At 38.5% G+C, this 24,636-nt stretch overlaps 2 protein-coding genes across 6 annotated transcripts in view; both read right to left on the bottom strand.

Annotated features, from left to right (window-relative positions):
- The window catches only part of XXYLT1 (xyloside xylosyltransferase 1), a 42,501-nt gene extending 40,841 nt beyond the window's left edge, over positions 1-1,660 (bottom strand). The window contains exon 1 of the mRNA XM_048076876.2: positions 1,225-1,660. Coding sequence (XP_047932833.1) covers positions 1,225-1,596 — 372 coding nt within the window. The 5' untranslated portion in view covers positions 1,597-1,660. The remainder of the gene's footprint in view (positions 1-1,224) is intronic.
- Positions 1,661-2,602: 942 nt separating this feature from the next.
- Positions 2,603-24,636, bottom strand: part of ACAP2 (ArfGAP with coiled-coil, ankyrin repeat and PH domains 2) — a 65,437-nt gene continuing 43,403 nt past the window's right edge. For 3 of the 5 annotated variants that reach the window (XM_048076633.2, XM_067002035.1, XM_067002036.1), the window contains 14 exons: positions 21,669-21,720; positions 20,210-20,310; positions 18,922-19,027; positions 18,289-18,497; positions 18,003-18,072; positions 16,973-17,067; positions 15,328-15,515; positions 14,890-14,994; positions 14,425-14,517; positions 12,927-13,114; positions 12,481-12,590; positions 11,345-11,455; positions 11,034-11,095; positions 2,603-6,196 (listed from right to left, as the gene is read on the bottom strand). In XM_048076633.2, coding sequence (XP_047932590.1) covers positions 6,093-6,196; positions 11,034-11,095; positions 11,345-11,455; positions 12,481-12,590; positions 12,927-13,114; positions 14,425-14,517; positions 14,890-14,994; positions 15,328-15,515; positions 16,973-17,067; positions 18,003-18,072; positions 18,289-18,497; positions 18,922-19,027; positions 20,210-20,310; positions 21,669-21,720 — 1,594 coding nt within the window. In that variant the 3' untranslated portion in view covers positions 2,603-6,092. The remainder of the gene's footprint in view (positions 6,197-11,033; positions 11,096-11,344; positions 11,456-12,480; positions 12,591-12,926; positions 13,115-14,424; positions 14,518-14,889; positions 14,995-15,327; positions 15,516-16,972; positions 17,068-18,002; positions 18,073-18,288; positions 18,498-18,921; positions 19,028-20,209; positions 20,311-21,668; positions 21,721-24,636) is intronic. The other 2 variants (XM_067002037.1, XM_067002038.1) reach the window with 1 other exon arrangement.

The raw sequence follows: 24,636 nt of genomic DNA, 5'->3' as shown, positions 1-24,636 counted from the left end.
TGAGGCATGCAGAGGTTCACCCCAGTATGCTCACACAACACTAACTCGTAAGCCCCACAAGCCCATATTGTCCTGGAGCAGCAGCGCTGGACAGGCTGCCCGCAGGAGAATTTGGTTTCTGAGAAAAGCAGAGGGCAGTAAGGCAGCTGCATGCACACAGGGGTGTCTGTGAGGGATCCATGTGCCGTCATGGCCCAGCAGCTGCACCTCACCAAGGGACACGATGCCACAAACCTGAAGCAAGCTGCTGTGCTGCATGTTTAGTGTCAGCTCGACTCCAGCTGTGGGGCAGAACGGCAGACACACAGCTGTCTGCTGGCACCACCACGGGGCCCTGCAGGCCACAGTGCCGCACACAACGCTAGCCCACAGGGCTGCAGCAGGGGAAGGTTTCCAAAGCCACCTGTTGCGTGCCCCGTCCAGACAGCTGGGGACTGCTCGGTACGGCGCAGCTTATCCGCTATGGGTGACACGGCAGTGCTGGCACTAGTAAAACAGTCTAAGAAGAGAGATGGGATTATCTACCAACAAATATTTTGTATGAACAACATGATGGTTACATCTCAGGCTTTTCCAGCGGAGTTTGACTAATATGAACTATCTGAAAACTAAGAAACAAAAAGCTACGGCAGAATGAGAGGGCTCTTCCGCAGAACGCCCTGCATCAGCATCTCAGGACAGGAGGGTCCTTACTTGGAGTCTCACAGCTTGGCGCTCCCTCCGGTTACCAAATACCTGTTTAACGTGAAAGAACTTCGCACCGCTTGCCTTTAGGGGGGCAGAAGCACTTCTCCAGCAGGCAGCAGGATGAATGTACAGGTGCAGCAGCTCCCCAGCACCCCCTTTTCTAGGAGCCGCTCGCAGTGAGGTGGCAGCCTGTTGTGGCGACAGCCCTGCAGGACCGCTCGGGAGGCCACCTACACACAGGCACCAAGCCCCACTCAGGGCCTCGTGCGTATCAGTACCAGGCCGGGTGGTCGTGCTGCCGAGAGGCTGAAGGGGGGCTGAGCAGGGGGCCTCCGGAACAGAAACTCCCCGTGCCAGAAGGCTCCTCCAAGCCAGAAGCGCCTTGCCCGAGGGGGGCTAAGCAGGGGGCCTCCAGGTGGCTCGCCCGAGGCGCCCCCATCCCGCACAGCCCCGTCCCAGGGAGCAGCGAGCTCCGGCCGTCCACCGCCGGCTCTCCTCCGCGCCGCGGAGCCCCGGGGGCCGCCGGTGCCGCCTCACCTGGTGCGGGAAGGCGGCGCGGCTCAGCGCGTCCCGCAGCAGGCCCTCGCCGATGTCCCTGCTGGCGCCGTCGGTGACGAGGTGGAGGTGCAGGGCGTCCCCGCGGCCCAGCCGCCCGTGGCGCAGCAGGGAGCGCAGGGCGGCGCGGGCCTTGTCCCGCAGCGCGGGGCTGCGCTCCGCCTTGGTGAACAGCACCAGGAGGTGCAGGGCTCGGCCGCGGCGGGCAGGGCCCGGCGGGGTGGCTCGGAGCCGGCGGGTGGCGGTGGAGAAGGTCTCGCCGCCGCCGCCCAGGTAGTAGAAGGCGCACACGGCCAGGGCGGCCGCCAGCGCCAGGGCGCAGGGCTGCGAGCGGGCCCAGCCCGCCCGCCCCATGGCCGCCCGGCTCCCTACCCGCCGCCCGCCGCCATGCTGCGGCCCGGCCCGGCCCGGCCTCCCCGCCCCGCTCCGCTCCGCCCCGCCCCGCCGCCACACGGAGGCGGCTCGGGGCCGGGCCCGGCCGGGAGCTGCGCGGGGGCGGTAACGAGAGGCCTGGCGGCTCCTGCGGGGCTCGGCCGCGGTTTAGATACAAAGAGCGCAGCCTTAGGAAAGGGGAAGGAGGGCTCCTCGTACAATTACAGCGTCCGGGGCAGAGGGCACGGGGGAAAACGAGCGTTTTACTGCTGGGATGCTTAAAAGAACAAGTACAGAGTGATACATAAATAGAGGAAAATAATTCATTTCAGACAGAGCAGCTGCTCGGCTTGAACGAACAGAGAGTTCTCGGGGATTTCTAGCAAAACAGCAGTTGGAATCTTCACAGAAAGGCGAGGGGGATTTCTTCCTCCTTTGTCATCTCCTTCCATGGGAAGCAAAAGAAGAAAATACTGTGCAGAAACTAGGGATGTACCAAAGGGGTCCGCTCAGCCTGGCCCTCAGCACTGCCCTTCTGGGCTTGGCCCTGGTGTAAGAAATGTGTTTGTGGAAGCATGACAGGCTATAGGACTGTACAAACAGGAACGATAAACCCAAAGACTAAGTTAGGTCTCACCCTGGGACGTGGCAGGGACGGCAGCTTGCAATACTGACTTTCAGTGTATTAAATAATCAGCTCAGTCCTTCTGATGGTGTTTTGAAAGTATCACTTCCTTGCACATTATTTGTAACTATCAAATGGTCCTTTTATAGTCACTGCGCCATGTAAGGTTCTCATGAGTTCTCATGATGAAAATGCAGAGTTAACAACCCTACTTTAAAACAGGTGGCTGCAGAGAAGCATCAAAGTCCTGGAAATACCACAGCCAATCCTATGCTTATTCTAGTTCTCACTTTTTTCTTTAGCGAGTTGACGTTTTTGCTCTACCAGGCACAATTCCAGTAATTCAGATAATGTGTACGGATGTCATACTGCAAAATCGGAGAAATTTCATTTTTTAATGGGGAGTTGATGACAGCAGTAGGAAGGTCCGGTTGCATTTTCTAAAACTATTTCAGCTCAGTATATAAGCTGGTAAAATATAAAACTCTAGGGAATGAAAAAAAAAACCAAGAAAAAAAACACAGGATCCCTTAACACAGTGACAGTATGAACCAACAACGGTACAATCCAAAGCCTCTGAAATGAGGGGAAAGACTGCCATAAATTTCAGTGAGTTCTTGGGTTAGGTCCTGATTGGTCAGGAAACTTAGACCATCTATTGTGATCACCCAAACTTATGGGAACAAATTTCAATGTCTAATATAATTCAGTAGCACTATTCAGTATAATAACTTAGAAGTTTTACATACATCGTACCAACATTAACAAAACATGAAACCTTATGAACAGTCAAAACAATACAGATCCCTATGGAGATACCACAGATACCATCTTAACATGCAACGTAAGTAAGTTATGCCTCTGAAATTAATACGCATTAGAATATATGTTGAAATCTTACACATTTGTCTTTCCAAGAGACTTTTGGAACATGTGATCCAATTCTGTCTAAGGAGGAATATTTCAAAATCTTTTAATGGACTATATAGTAAATTACTAAAAATCCACATGAAAGATGATTTTGAATTGTTTTTGGAATCTACTGCTTTGTACCCCACTGATTACTGATGACATATCTCATATATAGAGAAACATGAACTGGAATTGAAGCTTTCCATTATCTGGTACAGGGTGCAAGGTGTTAACACATACCAGAGTCTTAGAGTCTACTACTCAAGTTATACTCAGATTCATACTGTAATAAAAAATGGAAGTTTCCTAAAATTACTGTGCAGAACATCAGCACTTGAATCAGAACTCAAGGAAATCCAGATCTCCATAGCACTGGAGTTAATCATACTTTGTTTCACCGAGGGCTGAATCCTGTAAGGTACAGAGACCCTGGAGCACTGAGCCTGCCAGTGTCTAACAGGACTGAACCCTCGATACATTTCATGTAGCTTAATGGCATATTCATTTTTGCTGATGAGCAAGATCTTCAGACACGTATTGCACCTGACCTGAAAAATGCAGTTTATCCTGGACATCATAGTGTACCTAAAAGGATCAGGGAACAAGGCTGCAGGATCAGAATTGATACACCTGCTCCCTGAGCCATTGAAATTCCAAATCTCCTGAAAAGTCATACAATTCGTGGATTGGGTATGTTACTAGTCCTTTAGCATAAACAGCCTGATACTGCAGAGTATCAGACGAGAGCTGGACTGCAGCAGATGAATCTGCAGAGCTACAGGGAAGAAACTTTTTGTTGGTAGGAAGTTGTCCTGCAAAATTTCTCAGATTTTTCTTTGAGTAGGAAAGCAAACACCAGTGGAGACTGGTTAAGTGTCTCAGATGTTTTCCCAGCAGCAAGGAGTAGGACAGTGATTATGCCACTAAGCTTTCGGGCTTTACATTACCAACCAATCACATTGTACACTGACTGTCATGTAGGTGGCAAAGGATACAAATCTTTTGAAAAAACCCTATGTCTGAAGTGTATACTATACATAGCCATATCTTACATTACCCCATCTGTACACAGGGAATTTTACTTTCTCTAAAATCTACTAAATAAGTGTCCGTTGCTGTTAAATACTACAGATTACAAAGTATATTGTCATTTCATAGACAATTATTTAAAAGAAACTTATGAAATCATCTGTAAGCTTTAATTTCTAGTAAGTTGCTTATTATTCAACTAAACATACTCTTCAAATGGGCAGTCTGCTTTTCCTAGCATAATTAGACCACAGATTAAACAAAACTTTTTTTAAGATTCTTTTTCTTGGAAAAACTTATTGGACACTAAGATGCCATTAACTTCACATCAAGAATCGTCCAGATTAAATGCACTACTATACATTTCTGCAAAATGATAAATATTTAAAATACATTGTTTATAAAATTAACATGCCAGAAAGTTTAGTTTTTACCACAATTTACAGAAATTCTTTACCCAATTTTGCTTATACAAGCCAGCTTGGAGAAAAGCCATTTCCTAAATGCATTTAAACAGAAAGTTAGCGTACTGCCATGGCTAATAGAATCCTATAAAAAAAAAATCACACTGATGTTATGTTACCTAAAAATTCTCCTTAAATTGTCCGTAGGGTAGACAAATACAATATGAAGAACTGCATCTGCTGGCGTGTGGCTTCTGCTGATTATTTTAGTAGTACATAACCTGATACACAAGCATGTATCTACAGACACCATTTGTGCATGCACATCAGCAGGTGGAGCTCACCAAAAAAAAAAAAAGCAACTTGTGTCGTTGCCCTCATTACAGCTCGAAAATATTCTCAGTTGTTACTTTGCAAAAATGTGCAGTATAATTCCTAGGTTTTCTTCTGCAAGCCTTAGTTTAGACACGTACACATCCGCACCTTTGCGCATTATGTTACACCATGCTGTGCTATAAAGGATTGATTGACCTAAATTTAGGGTAGCTGTACTACATATGCATTTTTATATATGCAGCTTAGGGCTAGTAGTGAGAACAGCAGAGAGAAAAGGTGACAAACAGCTCTTGTGTGACTGTTCTACACAGACTCCTGTGGCTTTCCATTTTTACTTGGATGTCTCAAATTTCAAGTTTTGATGTCAAAATACTGACAAACCCCACATCATGTCCAGCAGGATTAAATTTATTTTTTTCATTAAAGGTTCCAAGTGCTCATTTAAAAGTTACTTCCTTCACAGCAATCTTCATTTTAGAAGGGGCTCGGGGGAGAAGAGGGGTGCAGAAGAAAATTGACTAACTCTTAGAATTTGGTCCTCCAGGATATATACTGATCGTGACTGACCTGCAGTCACTAGTATAAAAGCCAGCCTGGTGTTAAAACTTCTGCTGCAAAAGAGAAGTTACCACATCTTGTTATTAACAGCCTACCTCTAACCAGAGTCAGGGTAGGAACAAGAAAAGTTACAGGCCCACAAACAGAAGGACAATTCTGTAAGTCATTACCTGATTTCCCTTCCAAACAGTCCAAGAAAATGCAACCTAGACCTTCTTGTCAGAGGCACATCTTTATGGCAGCAGTGAGACAGATGACAGTATAGGATACTAATTAGCAAAGCGGATCTGGTCATCCTGCCACTCAGAGTCTGCAATACATACAGCTATGCTCTGCTAACTCTAAGTACGAGCTACAGATGAACTTCATACTTGCTAACTGGTACTATTTCTACACCGAGCTAGCAGGTATTCCTTTAACTTTAAAATGTTTTCTTCAGCTGCTGAGGTATATGTACTGTGGAACATAAAACTCTTATACATTTCCCCAGCTACCATGATCTACAGCTACATTAGAGTGGTCGTTTTATCCAAACTATCTAACAAAATGCATATATTTCATTCTGTTAAAGACGACTTGCACTAGAAGGAGCAGGTTCTTTTCCTTCTTGACACTTAAGGCTTCTGGGAATCTGACTGCTGGAAACGGTTTAGCTTCTCTGGATTATTTGATGCCATTTGAGAAAAGTCACGAAAAATGTCCTGATAAATTTCATCTCCTAGAAGGAAGAAAAAGGGGAAACGGTTTCAAACATTTGTGATAATTAACATCATCCATCATTGCACAAACACCTTACCATGCCACCATTTACTGTAGTAACATCTATATTAATGTGTAAAGACTTCTTATACAGATGGAATGATGCTGATGTGAACTGGGACTGTTTAATCACATGCACATTCTGTAGAAGCAAATTAAACAAAGCAAAACTATACCTGAAATAGTACCTCAAAGGCAGCCACACAGAGGAAAGTTCAGAGTTAGAAAGGAAAAGTGCAAGCGTTTTTAAGCAATGTAAAAATAAAAATGTTTATTAGCTATCAGAGAAAAAATACTTGGTTTTGGAAAGGACGTGCTAACCAGGACTCATCAGTAAATTAGAATTATGGCATAAATAAAGATTTACTTGGAAACAGAGGTCAGAAGTCTAACAGCCAGAAAGAACTCTCCATGAAAGAAACAATTAGCAAACAAGAGTATATAAAAAAAAGCAATCCTAAGTAACCAGGGAAATTACTGTTCATAAACATTTTTGGTCTATTACTTTCACAAGTATAAATTTTTAATGCATTATTGGACATATATCTTCTAGGTTTATAAAAGTCATGATATTTCCTTTAAATTCTTTTTGTTTGCTGCTTATCTTTACCCTTTGTATCTAAAACCAACCTGACCACTAGCGCAAATATTCCAAAATGAGAGAAGGCAGCAATTTTCATCTGCTCTGTCCCCATCCCCTCCTCTATCTACACAGGAAAACCACGATCAAGACAGAATACTTCTTAAGTCATGGCCAAGTCATTCTTCTACCGTCTTAAAATGGAGATTTTCACATTTCTTTAATCTGCTGCAGCATTTTGGGCCTTGAATTAATGTTCATTTTAAAACATTAACCATACCATATTGACTTCAAAGGGAATTAAATGCATAAAACATTTGGTCCAGTCAGGAAGTGTTCAGCCATCCAAATTGTGCTGCTGTCTTCCCAACATGGATGACTGCATGGGATAAGATCCCAGCATTACTGCTCCCTGCTGACACCTCGATTAATAGTATGACAGAAGAATCATCCCAAAATCTCTACCACCGTGTACATTCCCCCACCCGCCCCCCAACAGGATTGTGGAAGAAAGAAAAGCATTGTTTCACCACTAGTTTCAGAAGGGCAGATTTAAAAGGGATTTTTTGTTATAGACTGTACTACAGTGAAGAGTTACACTGTTTTGGTTTTCCATCTTTTTAATGTACATTTCCAATATTAGAACCGTTATCCTTTTCCAGTATTGGAGATGAGATGGCATTCATTTGAAAACACTTGCAGAAATGACAACTGACTTTCCAGAAATACTTAACACTGCATGTGGGTTTATATGAAAGTGTAATCACAGTTCTGCCCAGACTTTAAAGGACAAATAAATTGACTACTACTCTACTAGGAAAACTTAGGTCTAGTAGAATTCCCTTTTGGTTTTCAGATTTAGTTTCAAGTATGTTCTAGAGATCAAACAGGCATACAACACATTTTATCATTAAGTTTTTGATAACTGCTTGCACTGAAAGATAAGCACAGAATGAAAGAAGAGTTTGTAACATCCATCAAAAGAACAGGTTTGAAGAGAACAAACGAGAATCAAGCTTGTGTGATGCAAGCAAAGCAACTATGTTTTTATTACTGAAATGGGTCCCATTCACGAACTAGTACTGTAGTTCAAGTTGCTGTATTTAGTTCTTTCAAATAAAATTGAAAGAAAAAACCAAAAGCTACTTTTGCAAGGTACATTGTGGTTCTGTTTTTGGCTATTACATAACAAAAATATTACATACAAAAATAGATTAAAATAAAGTGCCCCTTTATGCTGCATTAAAATATTTAATACTGTAAACCTTATAATTATTTTAAAATCTTACTTTAAAACTTAATTCTGGAAATTCCATTTCCAAGTAATGTTTTCCCTAAAGTGCAGATTTTATATACAAAAATACTATAACACTGCTTTACCATTTAACACCAGAATAAATCAAAAGGCACACATCATACATTCAAGAAAAAATAGGAAGAAAAAAGTAGCAGTACTAATATCAAATAGTTAGCAGACATATTGTAGCACCAGAAGATGAGCACTCAAGTATTATACAAGAAACAGCACAATGGTGCATATGGCTTCTACCACCAGAAACAACCATTTTGTGGAACAAGCTAGTTTCAGCTAGTTCCCATTCTAAGAATATTTTGGAAGACCAACTGTACTTTGCAAAGCAATATATACATTCCCTAAGTAGCTCAAACCAGGCAGGTATATTTAAATCAGAGATGTTGACGTTATTAGCTGCATTATTAATTATCAACTGCATTACTAAAGCTGAGCAATATGCAGTTAGCTTCACTGTGATGACACTCTTACATTGATACTTACCCTCACATATCTCCCAACAAACACAATTGTCTTAAAAACCCTTATTTTTTCTAGACTCATAATTTTGAAAAAGAGGAGTTCTACAGTAAGGGTAGTGCAGATATTTTAACGCATCTATGCAGTGAAAAAGACCTGCCTTGTCTATGACCAAATTAAGGGTATTTATACATCCTAACAGTTGGACTTGATGCTCTTTAAAGGTCTTTTCCAACTAACTGTTCTATTCTAACAGCAGAGGGGCTTTGTGCTTACACTTAACACATTTACACAATCCTTCTAGCAGGCTAGCAGACATTAACATTTAAAACACTCAAATATTTACTTCAACTTTTAAAGAGACCTCAGCAAGTAACATTGCTGTATTCAGAGATACAGCAGGATCATCTGGCTGGGACACTGTGTTGTACAGCTTGTGGTCTGAGTTTCAGTAGGTATTCTAACAATACCCTCTCTTTGATTTTAGGTAAGCTCTACCCCTTGTGGTGGCTCTACTTTCCACTGTCAATCTTGCCCATTTACAGTGACTAGAGATGTCTGCAAAATATCTAGATCAGATTGCATCAGCTGCAGTCCCTAGATTCTACTGTAATACAGACTGACAAAAAGGTCAAGGTATTTTCAATAAAAGACTCACCTGCTTTTTATCTGCCTAATTGAAGAATCTAAAAATCTTTTAAACAATAATAACAGGGAAAATAGTCTCCACTCCATCTTCAGTTTGAACAAACATTCTTATTTTCATGTATGTAGTGCCAGAATTTATGAATTAGACCATAAGCCTTATAATATTTAGGAACCAACTTTGGCTTTTTGTACAAACTACAGAAACATTTTCTACTTCATAATAATTTTAAATTTTTGACATGTCAATTAAGTGATCCAGAATATTCGTTTATGACTTAGCATATAGCTTTTGAATCAAAATACGTACTTCCCTTAAAATAAATGCATTTCACTATTTTAAACTGTAAGTTTTATTTTTACCTCTTCAAATAAGAACTAGAAGAATCAAAAATAATTCAATACTTGTTACCTTCAGGCTGTCAGTGAAGTAGTATGCATTATATCAGAAAACAGCCTCACATTCAACATGACCAAACATGTAATAGATTCCCCTCTCCACATATGTAACCTGCTGCATTTAGAGTGGAGAACTCTTCCTCATTAAGCTCATAATTGAGTATTCACTTCTAAATTATTTGTTGCTCCTCCAGAGAGAGCTTGTGAAAGTCTGAGTGTCTTTAGTACTTTCATGGTTTTAACTCGACTTTCCTGGTTTTGTTTACAGATGAATTTGCAAAACATCTACTCTTCACGGGGGAAATTTGTGAAATACATACATTTGGTTCATGTAATAGCACTAATCTGGGATACTGACAGGAGACTCAACATTGCCCCTTGAGTATATTCCAGCCCCAAACTAGTAAAAGGTATAAGCACACAATCATTATGAATCAATGACAAACACACAAAGGCTTCGTAAGAGCGAGCCAAGAGTACTCACTCAACCTTAAAAGCAAGGTCTTCCTTTCACTACTGCCCAGCAGGCCATGTTTTTGTGCCTACCTCGACTAACTTGACAATCAACTCTGCCTTCATTACTGATCTTTGCATGAGATTAAATTAGGTTCTTAGGTAAACGTAATAGAGGAAATGGCTTACATAAATATCACATCAGAACACAGTATAAATAGAGACTGACTGCCTGAGAATAAGTTGCACAGATTCATTAAATAATGTTATTTTCTTGTACTGGTTGCCTCAAATGCCTGCCAGGTGTTTTTTGTTTGTTTTTAAAAATCAGACGGTAAGATACTATGCATACAAAAATACATACTTAAGAATAACTGTTTTGTTAAATATCTTAACATAAAATATTTTTCAAATAAAAATGGAGGAAATAATGCTTTCCCATTTGTCTGGAGTTATTTTGCAACATTTGATACACATTTGTACATCAGTGTAGAAGGATTTTTTTCCCTAAAAAAATAATAAATACAGGACCATTCCACCAGAAGGAGAATGGTATCCTGTAATAACATGAACTCCTCAAGTGTCTCTGAGCAACCTGGCTTAAACAGGCTGCTCTAACTGCCAGGTAAATCCTACCATTGCATGAGTTTCAGTGGAATGTCAGTAGGAGAAAACCATACAACAAAGAGCAAAACAGATTGGTAATGGTTGTACTAACAAACTACCGTAATTATGTACTTTAAACACTGTCCTTTCAGGTCCCCTATATAATCTGACAAAACCGCACCATAATGAAGCTTTAATGTGTGTGTAACGCTTATAAAAACTATTATTGTATGAAGCTATCTTAAATTCTCCTCAGACCCTAAGGATCTAGTTGTAAACTGATAAATTCCTGAATACATTTCTTATACTGCATCTCAGTATGGTTATTAGTAGAGTATTGACCTGGCTGTCCATAGAGTCCTTCTGATTCACGCATTTCTTCATTCATCCTTGCTAAACGCAACCTGTGATTTCAGAAACAAAAAGAATAATGTCACCTTTAAAGCAATGAAGATGACTGCAAGTAAAGGCCTACAGCCCATTCATGAACCTCAACAGCGCGGTCATCTATGGATACTGCACTCTGAATTTTCCTTTTGCTCTCCCTACATTTTACGTTTTTACGTAAAAGAATTTTGACACTTCCTACATTTTTAACTCCAAATGATATGAAAACTTAGATACCTAGTTAAAAAACATAACATACAACTTACAATGTTACAATATCTGCATTTGCAGCTTCTACAGCTATACTCAATGGATCTTTCCCATCTTCATCAGTGGCATGCTGGTTTGCTCCTCGTTTTAAGAATAAACACACCTGTCTGTTTAGAAAGATAATTTAAGAACAATTTCCACAACAATAGAAAAAAAGCAAATAAAGCTGGATGCAATGTATTTGGCTTAATTTACCAAAAGTCTCTTGAACATTTCAAAATGGCACTATTCATCTATAGTAATTAAGAAGTTAACACAGAAGTAAGCAAAGCCTTTAGCTATCTTTCCAAAGAGAAATAACTGTGAAATCATGCTATTACAGCACGGAATTGAACCCTTTAGAAGGTAAGCCTCTGCCTTTCTTTATCATCCTAGGTCATAGAACCAAAAAATTTCATTTTTACTACAACAGAAAAGAAATACTGATCAGAATAAATCAATACAGTAAAGAATCCTCAGACAAGTACCTGTTTTACTCAGTAGAAACTGATCTGATTTTTCTCTGCTGTTTTTCATCTATATATGTGCATATATAATATATATGCATGTGTACACACGTTTCTTCACCTATATAAACATGGCATGCTGACTAACCTTACACCTCAAACTCTCTCAAGCTGTAAACTTGCACTTTTTTCAGGATTCATGCATGCAAAGAGCATGGGCACCACACAACAGATTATGTCCTCATTTGAGCTGAGCTGGCATGGAGTTTCAGTTAAAAGCCATGATTCCAAAATTCAGGATGTGATGTGATACATTTTGAATTGAAACACTTTCCGAGCAACACACAGGTGAGATGAAACAGAAACATGCCTTGCCTCACTATTTCTCTTACTCTTACCATACTTCTCAACAAAACGAGAAACAATCTCGTGAGCCTTCACCAGATGTCTATGTCATTCCAAAACTTTATTAAATGCACATTTTTCCAAAATGGACTGAAGTGTTTATAGTCATGTGCTTTGCTAGCAGATGAGATGTTCAAAAATGTTATTTTCTCACTCATCACAAAATTTTAAGAAGAAACTCTATCACCCGAAATATATTAAAATGCCTGAATATATTGGGAAGTGAAGCAGCTTTGTGTTAACAGAGATAGCCATTTACAGATTCGGGAACAGTGAGTTACCCAGTGTGTCCTAGAACTGTGGCATGGTGCAGGGGTCCTCTTCCTTTCGTGTCCCTGATGTTCACATTGGCACCATTCTGCAGTAAGAATTCACAAGTAACCAAGGAGCCCTATGGAATAAGAGCAAAACAAACAATTTAACACCAGATCTCTAGAATCAGAGCCAAACCTGTCCTGCCATCTAACTTCTCAGTCATGCGGTAAAGGAAATGAAAAGGATTGCCTCCATGTCAAGTTTAAACACTGCTAGGATGTATAACACCACATGTATAACACCAGCAAGGAGCAATAGTTCAGAAACAACTTTGAGATAACTTTGTAAAGACAATTTCAGCATCACATTATCATTCAAGAGCAAAGCAAGCAGTTCAGAAGAAGCAGTGACACAAATATCCCTATTACTCCCCTTCCCCTCCTCCCACATCAGGATGCTGTACACCACATACCCCTTGCACTGCCTGAATGAGTGGTGTTGCTTTGTTTTCTTCTATATTGACCCAGTTCACTTCAGCGCCATGGGCCAATGCTTCTGCCATATCAGGAAGATTCTTCTCAAAAGCAGCTCGATAAAGCTGCAATCCTGGACTAAGCTGTTTGGAGTCAATGAACACAGAAGACTCTTGCTTGTCTCCTTCTGAAAGGAAAAAGAAATATATATATTGCTTACCTGTAACTCCTGCTTCTGTAAGGTACCTCCTAGAATTCTGACCAAAGACATAACTTCTCTGGCATAAGGTAGCTCAGACTTTGTGAAATGCTCTGCACTGGTGCCCCATTTTGCCAGAGGTCACCACACACACCTTTAGCTTCTGCCAGCATTCAAGCACGGACACTTCACAGAATTATTACTGGCCAGGAAACCTTCCCTCCATGTTACTGGCATGTGTGAATATCCTTCAATCTACCTATTCCGTGTCATTTCTAAGAAAAGGTTTTAGCCAAGAAATGCATCTTGGTTTTAGCCAAGAAATGCATCTTGTCCCATACCGCAAGATATGAATACAAATAATTTCCTGCTGAGATGTAGTCATACAAATATCTTTCTGCAACAGTTTGATACACCTGAATATATAATGAAGCTAATACTGTTTTGAGAATTTTCATTAAAAGACACCATTGTCACATACCAGTTACTTGCTGGGGCTATAATCCTTTGGACTAAAGCATAATCTTTCATCTTGAAAAGAGTAATACAGAGTGGAGTGTGGGAAGTAAAGACATTTTTACATGTAAGCTTTCATGAGTTACAGCATCATAAGTGTTTCTACAATGCAGTCAGAGGATCTAAGCCACATGCTGCTTGCCTACAAACCACAGCTGTGAAGTACTGCATTTAAAATGTAGCTCAGAGCGCTGTGATGTAGTAGAATAAGCTTCCTTTATAATTGTTCTGGATATTTTGACAAGCCATAGTCCATATATCTGTCAGCCCAGGACAATAATAATAGTACATAATTTTATCACTTTATCAAGTTTGAATAAAGAGGAGTAATGTTTAAGGGCATGGTCAGTTGATTGTAAATAGAAAACTGAAAAATTAAGCAAGACATTCAAGTAACATGCAATGCTTTTTGTCTGTGACTTAACAGGAATTCTTTCTCCAGATCTTTAACCATTTATGAAATTATTATACATTTCTCTGGAGGCACTTCTATATTAAAATAAAGCACTGCTTCATCTGCTAAAAAATTAAGTTTTGGCTCAATATCATCTGACTACAAAAGTTCTCTGAACTTATTTAGGAGGATTCTACGTCATTCTCCATACCAAGTCTGGAGGAGAGAAAGGTCACTCAGCCAATTCCTACCCTTGTTAAAACATTTCAGAACACCAGAATAGAAGAGAGGTGAACGTTATCATCAAGTACTAATCCTTTTGACATGAACATGCTAGCAAAAAAAAAAAAGATTAAGTCTTCATCTTGAAGTACGAAGCCTAGAGCACCTGGTTCATACAAACTGTTAGCTGATATAGTAGAGGCAAGGTGTTCTCTGCTGTCATCAGCACTCTGCTGGATCCCACTGTCACTGCTTCTTACTGTTTGGGGGAGAAATGGGAATTACTATGCAGACCGTAAGTTACCTGCTTTTCACAGACATGATAATAAAGCAAGCTCTTATACTTGGTCCTGAATTCATTTTTATTTTTTTCCCCTCCCAATGACCAGTAATTATTCATTATTTAAAAAAAATCTTAAGTCATATATTTCAACCATAACATTTATAACAATAGTGTGAAAGATTATTAGAAAGTTAGAAGATCAGGATAAGTAAAAAAGCTTTAATTATTTCATGTAAACACAAAGCAACGCAGTAGCCTGGAGACAATGGATTAAAAGCCGGGAGATGGCCACAACACACAATGGGTCACTAGTGCAAATACTAAACACGCCATAGCTGTAGTACTTACTACTACGTAGTTTTGAAGAGGTATCAAAGTAGGAGAAGAGTGAATCTAGTTCATCAGGACAGAACAGAGACTCCCGCCTCGCCTCGTCGCTACTTACAGCAACCGCTGGGACATGCAAGTTAGCAAAGCACAAAGCAGGCAGTAAGGAAGGGATAGGGTAGGAAAGAACGTTATCGGAAAAATTAAGGATGGAAATACGGAGGAAAGAAGGTGGTTAATATGTTTCTGAATGGTAAGAACCCCCACTCCACAAACTCTTCCCATCTGAAAAGTGCACACTACTCAACAAGCCTTTTCTCCCTTACACTTCTGAACTAGGATATGACCCATTAGAAGAAGGATTTGATTTCCCTGCATGAGGCAGGAAATCAGTAAATACAAAGAGTTCCTTTAAAAATAACATGCATAACATAGCTCAGGAGAGAGGTGTATAGATACCTTTTGGGGATGCCACACCTTGTTCCCCTGCCAAAAGAGATTTTTCAGGGGCACTGTGCCTCTTCTCTTCCTGACTTTGAGGAAAAACTTTTGTTCCAGATTCAAGCGGAGAAACAGCTGCTACAGGCTGCTTTTCTACAAACTTTCTTTCCACATATTTTGCTCTGATGTACGCCTCTTTCTCCTGCCTGTCATATACAAAATGTTAGGAGTTAGTAAGCGGATATTTTATTATTTTCCTATGTTATAAGGACATCAATTTCATACTACAGCCAGTAATCAAACTGCAATCCGGCATTGCACATAGGACACACATGACTTTTTCAGAAAGATGAAGGGCATACTGTCCAACTCTCTCTGGGTTCTTAATTAAATTTTGCATAAGCCTCAAACGAAAGCAGCTTAGGAAAAGTTAAGAATTAAATGTTAAAATAAAGTGTTATATTCATATAGGTACATTTTCTTTCAGGTAGAGACTCTAGAAAGCAGTATGTGGAAGAAAAACGTTATTCACTACGTTATCTGTTGGTACTAACCCTTTAATAACTAATTAATATAGCATATATTTAGATTCTTCAGTAAAAACATTTGTTAAAGGAACATCAAGACTGCGTAAGAGAACAATAATCAAAACCCCAGGTAGGTACAATCACCAGATGCATAATGAATGCTGAGATATGTTTTCTTGAAACCTAAGGTTATCATCAAATGGCACATACCAATTCTGACACAATGAAGAAAGCGGTTATAAAAGTACTATTATTGAAATCACTGAAAAGCAGTTACAACTAGAAGTAATATCTAGCAAATGTCCTACAGTTACAGACATGTTATCATTGCCTCCAAATTGCTAGCACTTTATAAATCATGCTTTTCAATAGCATGAAACTGTTTGACAGCAAGCAGCACAGAACTAGAAAGCTAATAAAAATGTTTTAAAAAACTTATCCTTTAAAATAAAACAAAACCTTAGGAAACTACCTTCAAACAAATTAACATCAAACGAACAGCAGACAGGTGTATAGTCATTAAAAGGATGTTGTAAAATAGAGCTTGTGTGCAATGTAGGAACAACGAAAAGAGCATTCTGGGGATCTGGGAGCAAAAGTCAAACTTAATGAAGTATAGATAGCAGCAAGTGAAATGAGCAGCGGGATATACAAGGTAAACCAAGAGGAGAAGCATCGCAATGGCACCAGCCAAAATCCACAGAGGCTGGAGAGCTGAAGCTAGAACGGAAATTAAGATAACTTTAACTTGACCTGACCCCAGGTCAGGTGGACTCAAAAACATGTGAGGAGAAAGGCAGGCCCATTTTAGAGAAGCAGACGGGTGAATGATAAAACTGGAATGGGAAGAGGCACAAGCAGGTAACACGAACACAATGTAAGAACAGACTGCTAGCTTATACAAGCAAAAACCTTTAATCACTAGAGGAATACATTGGCCCAAAAGATAATCATGCAGTATTTGAAAGCCATAAAGGTGCATACCCCAGAAAGGCAGTGGTACAAAAGAAGAAGTAATAAATCAGGTACTAAGAAGAAAAAAATCATTTGCATTTATATTAAATAATGATGCAAATTGTTCAATTCAATGTCATTTATGACTATAACGAACAAATGAAATCTAGGTATATTACTACCTTTGGCTTCCAGGTTGTGGCTTCTTTACTCCCACTTTCTCCAACTTTGCTTCATATATTCTATTTATGACATCATTTCCCAATTCACACATAAGCTATGAAGCAAAATAAATTCAAATAGAGTTACAAAAGGCTTTATCTACTTATTTAGTTGTTTTTACCTCACTCAGCCTATTTTCCCAACTCAGTGTTTTCACTGAGTTTTGTAAGTCCACTTCCAAAAGTAAGCATGGGTTTATTTCATGACAATGAAACAATCAGTGAATAAAGGAATCAAATTCAGAATAAGATAACAAAAATACAGTTATGATTGTAAAGTACTACTCCCTTCTGAAAGGGGATTATGAAAATGAATCTGTCATTGAAGAATCTTTTTTTCTGCAATTAGAACGACATTTGTGGGCCTCATCAACAAAGGCATTCTTTTCCACCAGCTTTGCTGTTATTCTTATCCCAATCCTTATCTGGCAAGACACGATTTCCTCATTTCTGTTCCAACTCGTCTAACATACATTTTTGCTGAACCATGATCAGTTACATCTATATGATCAAAGACAAAGCATTCTGCAAATACTATTTTTAGGTGAGCTCAGCCCATGAAATCCAACTTACTGATGGCAACAAAGAGATTTCTTGCTTCTAATAGCAGGTAAAATATTCAGCTTTAATTTACATGAACAGGAAAAAAGGTGGGGTGTTTTTTTTGTTTGGTTTGGTTTGCTTCCCTCCTCCCACCCCACAGTACAAACTAAACTACTATTCAAAGGGTATTTGTGAACCTGAAAGTAGCATAAGGCTTTCTGGCTTGCAAGTTCGTATCAAAAATTACTACTACTACTGCAGGCTGTATAAGAAAGTGTGAATAAAAACAAACAAACACAAAAAACACACCATAATGAACATTTTCTACTCAAAAGTAGAAGACACACACTGGTTACAAATGTAAGTTTTTCCTGCATTGAACATTCTGATGCCATGGCTGTAGAACAACAATCTGAGTAGAAACTGTCATTTCAAAAAACTATCATACCTTTAGCAGTTCAGGTTCCCATGAATCCAGTGTTAAAGATCTTACTTTTGAGAAGTGGACTCCTAGGCTCCTAAACAGGAAAAAAAAAAAATTAACTAGTAACTGTATGCAGTGTCTTACCTCAGATAGCTTTACCATTGGTTTATGCAAGTAAAGCCAGTTACCTTCACTCTGTTTACAAAAAGGGTTTCTAATCTTGCTTTAATATATACTTTAAGAGGCAAACAACACGCTTCATAATTAAGTCAATGTGTAAGTCAGATATACTTCTGAAAAGCCAACCAACCTGTGTATCCCAGAGCACTCAATACAAAGCGTGATTCCTAGGTTGATACTGGCCCAGCGAGGATCTGCCAAACCACAGTCACAGCAGGCAGCATTACCAGGAATACACTGAACTCGCTGTAGAGCACTTTCTCCCTTTAACAATTTCTCTTTTGTCTCGCTGCCAGTTTCTAAGCTTCCAGTAGAAGGGGATGGTTTCTTTTCCTGTTTCTAAAAAAGAAACAAAATAAAAGACAAAATTTAAGAAAAAGATCCTACAAATACCGAGATCCTGACTGTGCACTAGAATCCTAGAGAAGAAGCTTGTGCATTTAAAGTCAAAGAAAGCCACAGAACTGAAAAGAAATTCTTAACCTTTTTAGAAGAAGTATAGAACTAAGTATAACAGCTATCCTATATCCAATAATCCTATGAATTTTTATCCCACTACAAAAAAATTTATCAAAACATACAGGCCAAAGTACCACTAGAAAGATGGAGTGAAAGACAGATTAGACAATTACTGCCATCAAAGTTTCATTGCATTTACACTGAAAGACAGCAAATGGATTTTTTTTTTTCCAGTTCTCACAAAAAAGATGTTCTATTTTTAATCCTCAAAATTCAAAAAGTGTTGCTTGATTTTTAAACTCACCTCAGATTCATCCCCTTTTTCTCTGTATGCTGTAGCAATACTGGTCTGAACAGCCTTAATCCACGCCTGCCGCAGCTTTTCTGAGTCAGCCTGAAGCATGCAGCTTCTGCGAAGAATCACATATGCACTCAGAGACTGAGCGAGCAGCTATAACCACACTGCCATGAGTCTGAATTTTATTGAACAAAGTCTCTTGCTATCAACACAAGTACACTGTTTAATGTGCATTGCTTAGTATCCATTTCTTTCCAGGTAACAATGCAGCTGACCACAAAACTTCTTGTTTCAAAACTATTTATAGGTAAATACTAAAATATATGACTCTTCAAGCAACCCGGAGAATAGCTTAACTTGCTGTTCCCTTTTATTAATTCCAAATTTTTCATGTTTATATCCTTATGCACAATTTACCTCCATGACTACCTACACAAGATGCAGCTATCAGCCCTTGAAAACACAGTTCATTCACCAAGATAGAATGATTTTGAAACTGTGACTAAGAACTACTTTTGACACTAACAGCCGAAGGAAACAAATCACAAAGCATACAGCTTTTCAAGCACTTAAGGGCTGAAAAAGAACAGGCAAGCAGGAACAAAATACTTAATGAACCACAGGCAAGGATGCAAGCATTAGGACAGCTGTCTATTAACAGAAGAAAAATAAGGATCGGGAAGTATAGATACACCAGAACCTAAAATAAGTTTGACTCAGCATCAAAAACTTAAATATGGCCACACTCAAGCTGTTAATGAAAAAAACAACATCTTGCCCTTACTGCAGCAGGAACTGCCATACTTTCCCAAAATACAACTAATGCACTGTGTTGCCAGAACCCCAAAATACTTGTATTTGGTAGTTTCATTTAGTGCATTCTGAAATGTAGTTTAACATTACTGACTCAAAAATTCTTTCTGTGTTTGTTTCTCATTATCTCAATTAGAAATTTAGAGAAACTTAACTATTGTCTACACTACCAGCCACACTACTTGTGTGGAGTAGAACTACACATTTTCTACTACTAAGTCACAAGAGCTCCATGACCACAAGCCATTTATTACATAAAGCACAAGAACGCATGTTTATTTTAATACCAAAAGTAAACTAAATACTAGGAATACTTCTCACAGCACCACTTACTCTTAGCCAATGTTTCAGAGAACAGAATTGTTCAGATATTTTCCCTGTTTGTCCCGAGAGACATATTCATCTTGCGTTTCACAGCAACTAAATGTAATTTCATTTATTCATGTTTTAAGTAAACAAGTGCTCCACCACTTCTCCTTACTTTGTTGGAGAAACCACCTCAAAACAGAAACGTCTTTCTATGTCTTCACAGTGTTTAACTGTGCAAAGCCTCAAGTCTTCAACAACTACCGTGGGATTATCCTAAAAGAAAAAAAATAAAGGGGTCACAGATGAACAAAACAGTTGCTAATACTCTCAAATTACTTCTCATTTCATTTTCTTGCTTTACAGATTTTTTCCCACAGATTTTTTTTTAATAAATGGTATTAGAGATATTTGTCAATAAATATTTACTTCAATTTTCATGCTTGTTTATATTTTGTGAAAGTGAAAGTTTTGACTATGCCTTCTTATCTGCAATCTAATTACCAAATAATCAACAGCTTAACAACATTCAAAGGAGCTCAAAGGTAATTGTGTCTCTTCTCAGAATGTAACTTACAAAGAAATCAGAAAGATTACACCAAAATAAGCTGTTTTCAGTGCCAGGTACAAATCCAGAAGCTGGGATGCAGTGGTTTTGAAAGTTTGATTCATGTCAGAAGACATCTATTCTAAGCTAATGGCATTTTAAAGGTTCCTTTTGTAATATAAAAACATATCAAAATGTAATGGGAAATTATAAACACAAACTGCCTAAAATGTGCGAACACAAACTCAACCATTTGTTTCCTTACCAACCACAAAAACAAAGATCTTATCTCCTGATCTGACAGCATCAGATAACAACAGGCTCTGAACCTGATCTGGTAACACTGAATCACTCTTTTTTTTTTTTTCCTTCTGCACCCAGTTCTCTGCTAGTTTTTTTCCAAACATCAAGAACAGCTACAGCCCTGTGGCAACAAATTGATTCTAGAACAGTAAATCAAAGGGATACGGGCCCAAAGGTTGATTGAAAAAGCTGGCTTTAGGCTTGGGCAGAGCTGCGCCTGCTGCTGTATACAACAGCGGTGATAACAATGGTACTTTGCCACTGGCAAAAAGACAGACATCAACTGCTGAATTGCCTTACGTGTTTAGTATTAGATGCACGTATGTAGCATCCACAACTGTTTTGTAAAAATATTTTCATGTCTTTTTATTTTCCTCTCTCTCCAAGCACAAAATTGGATATGAAAGACCAGTAACTGGAGAAAGCAAGTCCTTAAGGAGTTGAACAGAACAGCCCAGGGAACAGCACGGAGCATTTAGTCTGCCAGCAAGTGTGTACAAGCCTTTTGGGACCAACAACTTCCAAGGCTGTTGGTTAAGTCTTCTCTATAACAAGGTATCAAAAATGCGTTAAATAAAGTATATGATTACAAGACCCTGTGTGAGAGTCCAAAAATCTGTAAATTCAGGTGTTAATGTCATTTTACAAAGAAAGAAATTAATTTAGAAAAGTAGGTTGTTCAAGACCATACAGGATGTCCCTGCTAGCGCTCTGCTTTTACTTCCCCTTGTCAGAAATAACATCACCCGCACCAAACTATCCCAAGACAAATTTTGATACCTACCTTAAATTTCTTCTGGTACACAAGTTGGTTATTTTGTATTGAGAACCAGCGCCTATTTGAATAAAAAGACATCCAAACAGTATGTAACTGGTTTCACACTTACGCGACTGAAATACGCTAGCATACAGTCTACAGAGAGACTGTAAGAAAAAAAGAATTCACAGAAATAATGCCAGTCAGTTTTGACAAGTATTTCATGAGACTACGAAAGAAGGAGAGCAGACACAAAACAGAACAGAAAGCAAGGTTCAAATAATTCAAGTCTTAAAACAAATACATTCGTGTTACGGCAACATTAGTAAAGCTATCGTACACAACACCTTCATTTCAAAGAACATTTACTTCTGTATTTTAGCAGCAAGCTACAATTTTAAGTGATTTGATAACACAAATTCAGATGGTTTAAATAACAAACTATACAAACTACTCACTCCTTAAATATTTTCAGCAGAAGAAATAACTTAACAAGGCATTAAAAAAAACACTAGACTGTTACTATTCCATGCAAGTTTCTCTATGTCTGGCATTTCTTAAAATTTTAAATAAAAAATTGCATATAAACATAAAACAACAATAGAACCTTTTAAGTAGGATCTTAAGTTAAGCCTTCGGTTTATAGGAAACTATTAAAAAGATTAAGGCATCTTATAAAATCCAGAAGATAACACTTGAGGAAAAAATCATCTGAACTGTATCATCCCTTGTAAAACTCCTGTTCAGATAGGATGCAATTGAAAGAGAACAGAAAAAACATTCAGCTTTTGGGAAAAATTCTGACCAGCTCAGACCCAGAACAATTGCTTTTATTCTGACTGCTGGAAGTTTAAAAAAATAAAAGCAAATATAACCATCCCCTTGTAGCTTTTCTGGGGAATGTGCAAAATAGAAGCTAATCAATCACTGGTTTTGAACTGACAAAAAATACAGGAATGCAAACAGTAATTCAGTCCTGTGGTGAGATTGGCACATATTTATTTTGTTCAAGCTTATAACATGAACCCGTGTTTACCATAACATAATGGCTCAGTTACCTGAAATTTCCTATTTGTACTGCAAATCACTTTTTCTCCTGCACTGCCAATTCGTTTGAGTGGCAACAGTACACAAAATACCGCTGAGAACAAGATATGGTGCAGTACAAACTGGTGAATATCAAGCTGCAGGTCACTAAAATTAGTAACAAGAGGGCTCCGTATAACTATTCAATCACCACAAGCCATTCATGAAAAGAAGCACACACATTGTTAAGAAAATACAAAGGGAAAGAAATTACACAAGTTAGATTCAAATCAGAAAACCTAGTATTTGTTAGGAAAGTTAGTACATAGTAGACAGATGAGATTCTACCTTTTAATAAGTATTCTTTTAAAATGTTGTGCAGATATATTTCATTTAAAAGTAACAACAGTCTTCTTTCAATACTGGATTTAAGTCAAAATAGCTGTAATCTTTTTGGGTTAAAATAATTGAGCAGAATTATGCAAAAACAACTTCTCAGTTGATTAACAACAGTAGTTTTGGTCACTGCTATTTAAAAGGTATCCTTTCTACCATCTATTTAAAAAACATATATAGTAATTAAGCCTCTAATACAAGATAAGGCAGGTAATTGCCAAGATTTAAGTAGGTAACTCAACCAAAAAAAAAAAGCAGACTGGAAAAGGAAAATAAACCAAGGTGTTTGGTTTTTTATTTTATGGAAACTTAATACCGAAGATAAAAACATGAAAAGCAGTGCCTAAGTTACAATGGAGGAAAAAAAAAAAAGTAGCCCTGCCCCAAGATAACACGCAATGGAGCTAATCTTTAAAAATGAGATTGGTGTGATTTACTTCATTAATGTCGTACTTATTTGTTCTAAAGCCAAATGTTTAGCAAACCACTAAAGTAAAAATCAGCTCCATTCTCATAGCAGATATAAACGAGCACAACAAATTGTACAAGTTTGTGTCATCTTTAAAGTCTAATCTAGAAGTTTTCAAAGTATTCCAGGCCCTTTTTTCCCCCACCTCAATTAGAGAAATGGAATCTGTTTAAGAAAAGTTGCCAAGTTCAGCCAAAAAGCATTGGTGTATGTGTGTGTGTGTGTTACTTCTTCACTTTTCCTTTTTCTTTTTTTTACTGAAACTTTTACTGAACATGATAAATAATTTAGAGCACAGCATAACATATCTCCCATTTTTGAAGTAGACTTCAATGGAAAATAATGCTATTACACTTTATTGTACTCCTTAAAAAATGGAAGTGGCAGCCTCCCTTCAAAAATGCCAGTGCCATAGCAATTTAATTTGGGCCAAAAACTTGATATTCTCTAAATTTGGAATAGTTCCTAAACTCTACCATAGGAAACAGAGTGCTTGGGGCTTATAGCAGTAACAGGCAGGAAACTTGAGCTATAACACAGGTACTGGAGGTGCTGCTATGGGGTATACTTAGCCATGTCCTGTGCTAAGAATTGATGTTCATGCATCTTTAGACAGCTGTAATACTAAAAGTTATCAAAGTTTCCTTGAATGTGACATTCTGTCAAAACAATAGGAGAGAAGCATGGTGAAAGAAAACACACTGGGCAATCTTAAAGTAACATGCACTGCCCCACTGAGTTTATAGCAGTACTTAAATACAGTTGTTTGGGTTTAGAAACTACACGTTTTCTGTCATTTACACTAACATAATTCAAAAAAGTATTTGTTAAATAGGAAACAACAAAATATTCATTAAAAAGCATTTCAAATTTCTGAGAACTGAGAGAAGTAATAACAAAAACATTTGAATTTTACATAATAATTTAACCATGCTTACTGATTTTTGAAAAGGAAAACATTTTCTTCACTGACATAAGCATGCAAATAGAACAGCGATTAAGAATGCACAACATTTAAAAGTTACATTTCTATTTCCAATGCAGTTGGCGAGAAAAATCCCACCAATGTACAAAGGAAACAAAAAGTCAAGACACTGATCTCAT

Source organism: Anser cygnoides, chromosome 9 (assembly GCF_040182565.1).
Source record: "Anser cygnoides isolate HZ-2024a breed goose chromosome 9, Taihu_goose_T2T_genome, whole genome shotgun sequence".
NCBI lineage: Eukaryota > Metazoa > Chordata > Aves > Anseriformes > Anatidae > Anser > Anser cygnoides.
The sequence above is the reverse complement of the archived record's forward strand: the minus strand, read 5'-3'. Positions and strand labels throughout refer to the sequence as shown.